Source organism: Gastrolobium bilobum, unplaced genomic scaffold, assembly GCF_033153095.1.
Source record: "Gastrolobium bilobum isolate Gb01-03AN ecotype WA unplaced genomic scaffold, APGP_CSIRO_Gbil_v1 utg9538, whole genome shotgun sequence".
Lineage (NCBI taxonomy): Eukaryota > Viridiplantae > Streptophyta > Magnoliopsida > Fabales > Fabaceae > Gastrolobium > Gastrolobium bilobum.
In genome coordinates this window covers 10,832-23,853 of record NW_026899424.1, presented here as the reverse complement: position 1 = coordinate 23,853, position 13,022 = coordinate 10,832, and the positions used below count along the sequence as shown (strand labels likewise).

The 13,022-nt window shown below is 34.7% G+C and overlaps 1 protein-coding gene across 1 annotated transcript; it reads right to left on the bottom strand.

Moving 5' to 3' along the window:
- Nucleotides 1–878: 878 nt before the first annotated feature.
- LOC133290406 (4-coumarate--CoA ligase-like 9) lies at nucleotides 879–6,954 on the bottom strand. The gene is made up of 6 exons (XM_061488484.1): nucleotides 5,865–6,954; nucleotides 2,916–3,105; nucleotides 2,632–2,774; nucleotides 2,033–2,100; nucleotides 1,428–1,530; nucleotides 879–1,222 (listed from the first exon to the last, which is right to left on the bottom strand). Exons 1-6 carry the CDS (start codon nucleotides 6,885–6,887, stop codon nucleotides 1,094–1,096), a joined length of 1,656 nt encoding a protein of 551 aa, XP_061344468.1. The 5' UTR covers nucleotides 6,888–6,954; the 3' UTR covers nucleotides 879–1,093.
- Between the last annotated feature and the right edge of the window lie 6,068 nt (nucleotides 6,955–13,022).

Here is a 13,022-nt window from a genome sequence, read left to right as displayed (position 1 = left end):
CAAGCACACTAAACTCCCGATCAGCACACTCATCTCGGTACCAAGACTTTGCTTTCTACCGAGCTGGGGTGGGCTTCTATTCTGGCTGGCTCAATTCTGCTGGTCCAATAAGGCTAGCCCACTGTCAAGAGACTATGCCACCTCAACCCTACCAACCCTGCTATGTCAGCATTGTTGTCGTTTGCGTTGTTGCCAGACATCCCAACGTGAGACATCAAAATGTCTTGCGTTGGAGGACTCCCCCATCCCTTTTGCCTCCTCAGGCACCCAAAATACTTTCATGGGGACTCTCCTTTCACTTTCTCCCATGCACGAGAGTTGTTGTCAACAATGCAGTAACAACAAAGTGCCTTTCCCCTGCAAGGCCATGCTACATTGGCACTTTCTTATAATAGTTGACTTTCCTCTCCCTCTTTGCACCATGGGACCTATAAATACCCCCTTAACTAGCATTACATGACACAAATGTTTTATGAACCGTTACCCTACCACTTTGGAGAACAATTGTAGCCACTTAAACATCCCCCCCCCCCCCCCCCCCCCCCCCCCCCCCCCCCCCCGGTATACATAGCACTTGAGATTACCTCTCGTAACCTTGGTCCATATCATTGTTGTGAAGGGCACCCCTATATCAATTACTACACCCTTCTAGGTTACATATTTGGCTCTCACCTTGCCAACAGTTCAAGTGGCGACTCCATTTGTTTAATTCAACGTCCAAAGGACATTTTAGAAATTTTTCATGTCATTACATGGCGTTCAAAATAACGAAAGCACCAATGTTACGTTCTCAATTACCAACCAACTTCTGAGCGGCAGAAGTGAAAAGCTAAGAAAGAAGAATTTAAGAATCAAAACAATCTTATTACTTTCATTGGTACATCAATCTCCTCCATACTATTATTTATACAATACATTGTACCTACAATTCACTGTATCTACTCTACAGATTATACTTTTACGTACCCCAACAACCTATCTTTTATTCACGTGACATTATAACCTAATTCTATCGTAAGAGATTCGCATGAATTTACTTAAATACCAGTTAATTTTGCTGGAAAACAAAAACATTATGAGTTGAAACGAAGCATTATAACCTAGAGGAAGGTCGATGGGGGACAATTATATTTTTTAACTCTTTCCTCAGTATCTTTCCCGCTGCATTCTTTGGTATAGAATCGACAAAAGTTACATGCCTTATTTTCTTGTACGGTGCAACCTGCATCCACGAGCAAATTACAATATATATATATATATATATATATATATATATATATATATATATATATATATTTCCATTCAATATGCAAACTAGAAGGACATGTATCCACAATGGATGAAAACTTAAAATCTCAATGGAACAAAAAAATAAAGTATATATGGGAGTTCACCAGGAAAAAGAAAATGGTATAAGAGAAAAGCACCTGTTTGGCTACAAAATCTATTATTTCTGCTTTGCTCAGGGAACTTCGAGGCTGTCTTACCACAAAAGCCATGGGCACTTGACCAGCATCTTCATCAGGGTATCTGTTCATGATGTTTAAAGGTTATTCATTCTTTCGTAGATAGCATAAATTAAACTCGTGTCTTTCTGAATTGTGAGTTCCGATCTAATTTATTAAACTTTTTTAATAATTATTTTCTTTATATATATTATATGAAAATATGAAAGAGAATATACATTATTTTATAAATATTTTGACCTAAATATGTTTCCTAGAAACTAATTTTTCAGTAAAAATAATTTTACACTCAAAAATTTTCTATAAAAGAAAGAGCAGAAAATATTTTTTCAAAAACTTATTATTTAGTTTTTCTTGTGGTAAATGTCATTCCTTTTCTTACTCAAAGGATTTTAAGCTGTAACAATTGATTAGAAATACTTTTTAACTATTACATTAAACTTATATATTTTTTTAATCTTTTGGCACCGATTAATTTCTTTAAAAATTATATCAAACACTAAAACATATTTTCTGAAAAACCATTTTTCATAGAAATTAAAAAAAATCAAAAGATAAGTTATTACGGAATAACTGCAGCGTCGTTTATCTCTGGGTGAGACTGGAGCAATTGTTCTAACTCTGCAGGGGCCACCTAAAATAAGTAATAAAAAATACTAAATTCGTCAGAGCTTTGTACAAATTAGTTAGATTAAATATCATATAGCATAAAAATAAGGTATTGATACATAATTCATAACATTGGAAAAACAAAATAAAGTTTATAGGTTTAATTTTTTCCACAAGTTCGAGATAAAATTATCTTCAACGATCATGCGCAAAGAAATGGGTAAAGCTATTTGAGAAGAAGAGAGAAATAAAAAAGATGAGTCATCCACTCTCCTATATATGCACAAAATAACTTCATCTCTAACTTGACGGTGAAATATTAATCCCAAACACTTTTTTTTTTTTTTTATAGTGTTACATTTATTTGAAAGTGTTTAGTTATTATTCTTCTCATAAAAAATTTAAATTTTATACATATTTTTCCATTTACAAAGTTTTTAAGCTTTATCTCAAAACGTACAAAGTATTAGAAACTAACATAAAAGTACACTATTTTGGCAATCATGCATCACTTCCACTTGGATGGAAGAACAAGAGAACCAGATAGATTAATTACCTGGTAGCCCTTGTATTTGATCAATTCTTTCAACCTGTCTACAACATACATGAAACCTTCATTGTCGAAATAGCAGAGATCCCCTGTCCTTAACCACCCATCCCCCAAAGTTGCTGAAGTTGCTTCTGGGTCACCTACATAACCTATCCTAACACCATACACAAAAACAATAATATTCCATTTTAATGGAAATAATCTACATATTACTATTACTTTAGTTTAACAAAACAAAACACAAATGACAAGTAATAATACAATTGTATCAATCTCATGAAAGTGCATGCCTTTCATAATTGGAGGTCCTCTAAGCCAGAGTTCCCCCTGTTCACCAGGAAACATGGCCTCTCCTGTGTTGGGGTTCACTATTTTTGCTTCCATCCCTCCTATCAGTCTTCCTGTTGTTCCTGGCCGGTTAGTCTCATCGGGACCCATTGTTCGGATAACTCCAGCCGTTGATTCAGTTAACCCATATCCCTATAATATTTCAGATTCTCTCAGTTTATTTTTACCTGTAACTTATAAAAAAAATTAAACAAAAAAATATGTACGTTACTATTCTTCTAACTAGTTTTTTTTTTAAAATAAATAAATAAGGAATATTTGTTCTTGTCCATTGTTTTATCTCCCCCTAGAGCTTCTTATATAATTATTTAATTTGACGGTTTAATATATTTATTTTTTAAATATCAAGGTGTCCGGTATTAGACCCGTTTATTTTTATTTTTATTTTTTTATACAAGTGAAAATTGAACTCATAACTAAATACAATTTACTTAAACCCCTCACCACTAGATCAAACTTAGTGATTTTTTAAATTTCACCCTTTACAACTCTCACGAATTAAACTCGCGTAGTTACTAGACCAACAATTCTTGAGTATAACTTAATATTTTGGAAGAGATTATATTTACTATACCCAAGTAAGTTTATCACCTCTTACTATCTCTCTTATAAATGTAGGATTAAATCAAATCTATGATTGTTATTTAGTATAGTTTTTTTTCTCTCTCATCTTTCCCTTTGCATCATGTTTTACTGACCACTATATAACTAAGGGAATGATCCGTTTACAAACATTTTTTACAAATGACACTAAGTATGACCGGTCATACAATCTTGATAAAAGTATAACCGGTCATACTTAATGTAATTTGTAAGAGTTTGTAAATATAACTTTTTCCATATAACTATTATAAAAAAGATAAAAAAAAATAATAAACTTAATTAGTGATAAGTAAATCCTTCGCAGTATATTTTATAATATATTAATATTTATTTAACATTATTAAATCAGATTGAATATAATAATAATTACATAAAAAATTAATATGCAAATATAGCTGTTCCGGATAGGCCCACTGAGCTCAAGCCCAAGAGCTCAAACTAATCAGAGATCCAAGACCCTCTTACCCAAATTCATATTCCAACTAACGCAATATGCCAAGGACCTAGATTATGGGGCTATAGGTCATGAGCCGGAATCGTGAGTTTAAACCCTCCATCCTTTCGCGCTCACTCATAACCACGATCCCTATAACTGCTTGGTAATACCACGTTTGCTGCAACTCCCATGATCCTCTTCTATAACCGCTCAGAACAAGTACTATAAATACATCTATAATAACAAAGGAATGACACTTCAAATATCTCGCATTCACCCATTCGCACATAGCTGATACATTCAATTAAGCCCATATATACCAGACCTTGCTCTCTATCAACTTCCCTTAGACATTTACCCATTACCTTTTACCATAGTTACTGTTCAGTCATAACAATATCATTTTATGATAGTATAAAAAATAATTACAGTATTTGTGGATGAAAATAAAACTTGAGGCTGAGCTTACAAAATCTTAAAACTAATTCAATATATCCTGACTTTCCAAAAAAAAAATTCAAATTCAATATATCCTGGTAAAATAGTGTGACGCAAGATAAAAATGAAGTTAATATTTGAAAATTGTTTATTACACGTCAATAAGAAGTCTCATATGCCCACATTACTATAGTTGGTAGTACGAGAATACAACTATAAAAGTGTAATCTGAACCATTGTTGTTAAATCTGGCCCGACCCAGACGGGTCGATCCAAATTCCGTTAACCCGATTGGGTGACCGGTTTGGGTCAGCTTTTGGACCGGACAAGTAATCAACCCCCAACGACCCGCACGACCCGCTGGATTTTTACCGGGTCCCGTTGACCATTCGGGTTTTGTGAAACAGTTCGGGTCAGAGTAAAAAAAAAAAATTTACAAAAATGAAAAATCACACAATAAGTGAAAAAAATAAAATTGTTACGAAATCAATCCCTAAAGTTTACGAAATCCCTAAAGCCTAAACCGTGCGAAATCCCTAATCTTTTTCGTCGCCGCAGCGTTGCTCTAGGTTTCTTTGTCGCCGCCATGTCGCTCTAGGACCCAAGTTGTCTTCCTGTGTTCATTTTTCAAGATTTGGGATTTTTTTCTGAAATCTTTACATATGCATCCAGTGAGCAAGAAAAATTAAAGTTTCTCAAGTTGCACTGAGATGCTGATTTTTCATATTTATATACATATAATTATATATATATATATATATATATATATATATATAATACATATATATCTGAGTCAACCGGTCCGACCAGTGACTCACCGGTTCGACTAGTGACCCATTAATCTAGTACCTCGACCGAGTTGATATCCGGTCCGGTTTAACAACACTGATCTGAAGAAACAAGACCAACTTCACTGTAAAAATTATGTATAAACGGATATGTATGTAGTATGTACTGTTATTCTTGAGATTATGATGTAATCCTAATTTTTGTTTCCACATATTTTTTTAAGAAAAAACATCTATCCTTTTAAAGGATATAAGTTTATATCCTTTTAGATCTTAACCGTTAATTTCCGTCCATCAACGGTTATAATCTATTATGCCAAACTTAAAGGGCCAAATTGATTATTAATTAATTAATAATTTTAATCCAATAAATTATAATCGTTGATGGACGGAAATCAACGGTTAAGATCTAAAATGATATAAATTTATATCATTTAAAAGGATAGATGTTATTCCCATTTTTTTATTAAATAATTTTATATTTTGATGTAATCCTAATTTATTTCATTGTATAGTTTTATTTTTAATTTAGATATTATACATTTTCCTTAAAAAAAATGCAGGAAAATAAAAAAGAAGTTTCTGTTCAAGTTGTGAAGTTTAAAGTAGGAAGTTTCAACAGAAACCTGGACTAGCAATACTCGAGGGAATTTTAATTTGAAAGCCGCAACGGTCTCCTTTCCCAGCGGAGCGCCGCCACAAGCAACGCCCTGCAACGAACTCAAATCGTGCCCCTCCGTCACTCCGTTTTTGCTCATCGCCACCACTACCGGCGGCGCTGCCACAAGGTGAGTCAATCCGAATCGCTCCACCGCGTCCAGCATCTTCCCTAAACCGAACCTCTCCATCACCAGCACCGTATCCATCATAGCCACCGACCTCAAGCAGTACGTGAAACCATACACGTGAAAATACGGCACCGTATAGAGGTACACAGCGGGGCTCTCCGTCCGCACTCGAACGGCGTCGTATCCCGCCACTGTCGCCATCAAATTCCGGTGCGTGAGCATCACGCCTTTCACCTTCCCGGTGGTCCCGGACGAGTACAAAACCGCCGCCACGTCGGATTGGCTCACCTCCACGCCGCCACGTGGGATTGAAGCCGCGGTAGTCGTTGTGAGCGAGTCGAACTCGGGCGAGTCGAGGAGAATCGTTCCGAGACGGAGTTTTGGGAGCTTGGGTGCGGAAAACGACGTCGCAAAGGCGATGACAGGTTCGCAGAGGTTGAGGAGGTGGGAAATCTCGGAGCGCGTGCTGATTGGGTTTGCGGGAGAGACGACCACGCCAATAGAGAGTAGCGCGAAGTAGAGGATCGGAACCTGTATGAGGTTTGGGGAGAGAATGAATGCGGTTTGGCCTTTGGTGAGTCCATAGAGTGTGGTGAGGTTGGTGGCCAGGGTTTCTGAACGCTGGATCAAGTCTGAGTAGCTGAGTTGGTGACTCGTGGCTGAGTCGACGAGTGCGATAACCGAGTCGGACCAGGGCGAGTTGCGGCGGAGGGAGAGGGTGTATGCCGCGGCGGAGATGTTGGCGTGAGGCGGAGGAAGGTTGAGTGGGGGCTTAAGGCTGTGGAAGGTTCTAGAAGCAGTGTTGAAACCGCTTTTTGGATCCACGAGGTTGGTGGCGTAGCTTCCAGTTTTGTCTTCCATGTTAATGGAATTTTTGAAAAGAGATTAACAGGAGAAAAGATAAGATTCCCACTGTGGTGTTGACAGAGTACTGCATCATGAATACATCTTTTTAAGGCGAGTAATTTTTTTTTTTTTTTTTTTTTTGTATAAGACAAAATTAAATTTTTTTTTAAAAGATAAATATAAATTTGTTAAATAAATAGGTCTTGTTCAATTTTGTGACTCAAAATTGTTTGTCGTTATATTAGCGTAAGTTTTTCAAGTTAGGTTCCAGTCATTTTCACAGAGGGGTCGAATGACCTGATATTATAAAGTAAATATTAATATTGTACATATAAAAATCCAAAGACAGCAATTTGTGGGACAGTCTGTGTAAACGTTACATGCCATGTGAATAAAATGCTAAGTAATTGTCTGGCCAACCAAAAATTGAGAATTGTAATATGATAATAGAAATAATATTTTATTGTATAGGCATTTCAAAATGTTGGTTCACCTAAACTAGTCCTGGGAAAACTTCTCACAAAACATACACAAGTTTGGAATAACTTTTATTAGCAACACAAGTTTATTGTGAAACTTGTTTCCATGCTTTCTTTATATTGAAATAACAAAGGCGCCAATACTGTGATAAAATTAAGGGATTCAAACTTCTCCTCTTCCAGGAAAAGTTTCGATTTTCCTGCATAGAGAAAAAGTAACAGAGCCCAAAATTAAAAAAAATAGAGTACGGAATTCGAAGGGAGAGCAACGTAAGAAAACAGTTCTCTAGCATTAGGATAAGAGTTTTTCCATGAAACGGGTGTTTGGTAGGAGGTAAAAAAAAATTTCTGAAATAAATGATATGAAAAAAATTAGTTACCTATATTTGGTAAGAGGTGAAATAAAAATATGACTGGAAATTTTTTTTTCCCATAATTTATTTTTCTATATAAAATGATTGGGAAAGATTATTATCAATGGGGTGGAATTATTATTTTTTTCATGTGATGGAAAAATTAACACATCAATAAAATAAACTCAATATTCATGGAAAAAATTTGGCCTATCACCCAGGAAAAAAAAAATTCATCATATTTTTAAAAATTATTTTTTTCTGATAAAAATATATAACTCCTCACCAAACACCCGTAAAGAATAGGGGCATTTGCTGGTAACAAATGGGAAACGTTTTCCTTTTGAAAAATGTTTTGTTAAAAATTGCTTTTGGGGAAAAAGAAAGAAATAAAAAGGAAAGAGCACAGCAAAGGGAAAACCGATATATGGCAAAGGCAAAGGTCGCAATCGAGGGTTGGGTGTCATCACGAATCAAAGACGTATCTGTTTATCAAATGGCGGTAGTAAAAAAAAGTGACGTATATGAAAAGGAAATGATCTCGTTTAATCTTCGTATATTATTTTTGGAAGCAATTTAAATAATTTTATCTCTAATTTATTCCGTACTTCATATTAGTTTTACAGCTAATTTAAAAAGTCAAAATTTATAAAAATGCCGAGAGAATTAACTCACTTTAAAAAAAAAATAAGTTGGTTAACATAAAAAAGAAAACACGTATATGTGTCCTAATGTGAGTAAGTACATCAATGTGAAGCCACCTATATTTCTGTTTTGGTGCATAATAAGCTTTTCGAACTTAATATATATATATATATATATATATATATATATATATATGGTGTTTATATTTTTGCAGCTGTGTTGTATGTGCAGTAATCAAATATTTGTTATATATATATATTTGAAAGCATTAAATGCAGGGAATCATAACCATACAAAGGATGAAAACATTAAATGCGGAGAATCATAACCATACACCTGTCGTTGCTGTCCGTAAAGCAACGACAAGTGTATGGTTATGATTCCCCACATTTAATGCTTTCATTTTTTGTATGATTATGATTCCTCGCATTTAATGCTTTCAAATATATATATATATATATATATATATATATAGCAAGTATATGATTGGTGCACGCACAGCAGCTGCAGAAATGTAAATCTCATATATATATATATAAGGGAGGGTTACGTTTACAACTTTTTTTGTTTACAACTCTTACAACCTCAACTATGTTCTCCCGGGAGAACAAAATATATATATATATATATATATTGATTTTATGACTTTCCCTGGCTTTCTTTGGACAAAAAATTATATTTTATATTTTACAACTTGGCTTCTGGTTCTACGCAAGCATCCATTATTAGCATAATTGTTATATTTTGCCAACTGCTGGTACATTATAAAGATTGTTCGGATGTATTAAAAAAAAAAAAATTGTTCGGATCGATAAATACTTTTTGTTTTCTATTTCTTTGGGACTTTTTTCTTACTTATGTTGGTCAATCACTCTATAGAAGCCTATTGAATTTTATTCAGAATTAAAATTAATTACAAGTTTAATTGAAGCGGTTTCTTACATTAAACAACTAAATTAAAAGCTAAAATAGATTAAGGAAAAGAGCTCTCGTATTTGTAATGCAAATGCAGCTAATTTTGAATATTGGTAGAGAAATATAAAAATTATTTTAACTTAAAAGTTTAAGCTACTAAAGGATCGTTAATATTTTTTATATTTCTCTAACATATTCTTTTACACAAGTTTTTTAAGTTTGAAGTGTGAATATTAAACATATCCTTTTTTTTTATCTTGTGCTGGCCTAATTTCACTAGAAAGTGAGAGCGGAGAGTGTAACAGCCCATTGTACATTGGTGTTGTTAACATTGATTATGATATTAAACACAGTTACAATCACAACAATTTATTTAAAAATATGAGTAAACTTTTTTCTTTTCATTACGTATGCAATTAAAAACAACCATAAAACGTAATGATGCCAACTGTGATCGTAACTGAAATCTAAACATGGAAGTAATATTATAATTGCTTAACTATCATACAATACTTATTTTAAGTTACCAAGAGGTTCCCAGAAACTAACTTAGCATAAAACTCAACTTTACAACTTTTCTAAAACAGAGTACCTTTCTGTTTTCTCAATACTGGGCATGATTCACTCATCATTAATCTCTCATCTTTTATTATGTTAAACTAGACTCTTTCACCTTTTCAACAAGGTATCACATGCCTCATTTGGAGTTCTCTAGCTCCAGTTATAACCGTTTGAAGTTGGACAGGCAAAGCTGCCAACCAACCCCAAACAGGGCACCAAACATCTCTCACCATTTCTGCGATTACCAATATTTTACTCAACCAAATGCTCTCAAATTTTGGTTCAAAATACTAAACACCTTGATCTTTAATTTGGTTTATCATAAGCATAATTTGAGTAAGAATTGAGGGAGATACAATTTTTCAAAGAGGGGACCCAAGACAGCCCCTACATAGATCCAGTTTGGGCAGTCTTCACTCCCTGCGGCCTACAAAATGCTATAAAACTCTAAATGACACCAAATTTTGGCACAACATAGATGACATCTTAGGCTTTAAATTTTAGATATGGAATGCCTCATTTGGACATCTGTGGAGGGAGATATGATCTCTCAAAGTTGGCCTAAAAACTGATCATTTTCTTAGAAATTTTAACGGCATCTCCTTTATTTTATCAACTAATCCCACTTTACCAAAGTGTGTTCTAAACCATTAAATTGTACCTAATTGACAAGGGTGGCACACAAGGTTCAACATACCTTGTGCTCTTACAACCCACAACACATTTGCATTATTTCTTATTTAATCCACAATCCATCACGTAATCATTTGACAACTTAGTAACCATTATACCACTTAATACTCATTTGAATCACATGATTCAATTACATGCATTTATCAATTTGAATAACATCATAACCTAGAATAGGCCTATTTCCCTTTCATCACATATATTCATCATTACTTAACACAAGATCCATAATTCTTCAATTACATTTATCCAATACCAAATATAACTACTAAATCAAATTCTCCAAATAACAATAATTACATAATAACTAGACTTAGCCAAAATACAACATGAACAACAAAAGCATGGTATACATCACGCATGCAATACAACATGTTCATTCTCTAAGTCTAGCATATCAAATAAATCCCAAAATGCAAAATGGCTCATTCTCTGTAATCCAAACGTTCTGGAGGATCACTCCGCTCAATGGCTCACCGGATGTAAAATGACAATAATATAACTATAATCATAATATACAAATCACACGGTGCAATAGCCTACGGCATACGACATATCAATCCGGTCCTCATCCAAGAATGTATCCCCGAGATATAATTCAAGGCACCCACCACTATAACTCCCGAGATATTCCTAGAGTGCTCCTCAACGAATCACAACTCTATGGCCCCTGGCCAACTTGAACTCCCTACAGAGACCTTTCCCGTGGAATCCCCTACGACATACGACAAACTATCTACTGGCCAGAGATACGGTATAAACTTAAATATACCATCCAACATACAACATGTTATAATTCATACTATTGCATCAAACAACTTTCAACCACTACCCCAATGGGCATAGTGGAGCACACACGAGGATCAACCCCAGTACCAAGGTATTACCTCTTTAAAGCTCCCGAGCTAAGTTGCTTCAATTACAAGTTACCTCAAAATCTTTCCCTTCCACAAGAAATGCCTACACAAGTGGTTATTCAACAATTACAAGATGCAATATGATAACTTCATTAGTTATCCAATCAATAACACAATCAAGTGGGTAATCACTTACCAAAATCCTTTTGGTCAAAGACCAAAGACAATCCACAAGCTCCAAGCTTTAATCTTCTAGGATTTCATCCGAGGGAGGCAACCGACACACAACACATGATCATCAACCCACTTGTTAAACAAGTCATAATTCAAAACAATGCACTCTCCCCCCAACATGCTACAATTCGGCCATTAAGGCCCAAATACCTAACCATAATGTTAATTTTATTCAATCACTCAAATGGTTTTCTTAACCATACATAACACCATATCAATCCCAAAATTGCATTAAACCCAAACTTATCATCATTTTCCCCAAAACAAACTCCAATATGGCCGAATTGTGGCCATCTGTCTGGCTAGGGAAGGTTCTTGTGTTTTCAAGGTTCAAGGCACTCATTTAAGTCCACACTAGTTGATTCAAACACCCACTAGCACCATTCATCAAGCCAAACATCCAATTGCACAATCTTATCCTAAATTCCTCTAAATGGAAGAATGCATGCTATCAACAAGTGTGGGGATTTTTCTCTCATACAACAAGCATTACACACTCATACAATCCATTCATACTTGATTCAAATCATCAACAAACTTAATTACATAATTTTTGCACACTCAAGCCCATTTTTCCCTAAGTAGCCGAATGTATACCTATCCATGGCCAAGCGATTTTTAATTGATTTTCACACATCCAATGCACTACACATCATGTAATTAACTATTCTAATTAATTCATAACTCAATTTCACAATTATCCAACAATCCATTTTCTCAAAATTCATGTCCATCCATCCAAATTTTACTAAGTTACTAAACTTTTTCACAATAAATTTTATGAGCCCAATCACTCTAATTCATCATTCTAAGCAACACCTATCTAATGCACGAAGTCATTTTGAGGTCTCCAACCACCTCTTATCACCACACATAGGCTTAGGTTTCCATTTTATGATCTACAAGAAAATCCAACAATATGTATGAAAACTTACCACAAATCAATGTCCAAGACTCCTAAGAATGTTCCTCAAGCAACAACTCAAGCATCTAGCTCCATTGACACCAAACTCTCCAAATTTTCGCAAGCTGTGTGGGGGAATATCTCAAAATCTAGGGATTTTCAATAGGAATGGAGGTGTGGATTAGGTTCACTAGGTGTTTTACTTGAATTTTTATGTGAAACTTGAGTGGATTTGATGAAAGATTGGAGGAGAATTTTCAAGCCCATTTCAAGGATGAAGGCTCAATTTTTTGGAGAGAGAAGGAGGAAGGAAGATGATAAATAGTGGCTGAAGCTTAGGTGTCTTCAATCACTCAAGTGGGTGGGTCCCACATGCCACCTCACACAATTCAAATTATTTCAAATCATCCACTTAACCCACTAATCTTCAATTAATTCATAAACTATCCATAAAATCCAAAATTTAAAATTCACCAAAGTCCTTTAACTACCCTTGAATAGATGAATCCGGA

Bases quoted from the DNA above. Each gene is read 5' to 3' on its own strand.
- LOC133290406 (XM_061488484.1), bottom strand. From the start codon at position 6,887: ATGGAAGACAAAACTGGAAGCTACGCCACCAACCTCGTGGATCCAAAA. The intron at 3,106-5,864 runs GTTTCTGTTGAA...GAAATATTATAG, and splicing joins CTCGAGTATTGCTAGTCCAG to GGATATGGGTTAACTGAATC. The intron at 2,775-2,915 runs GCATGCACTTTC...GTGTTAGGATAG, and splicing joins AGGACCTCCAATTATGAAAG to GTTATGTAGGTGACCCAGAA.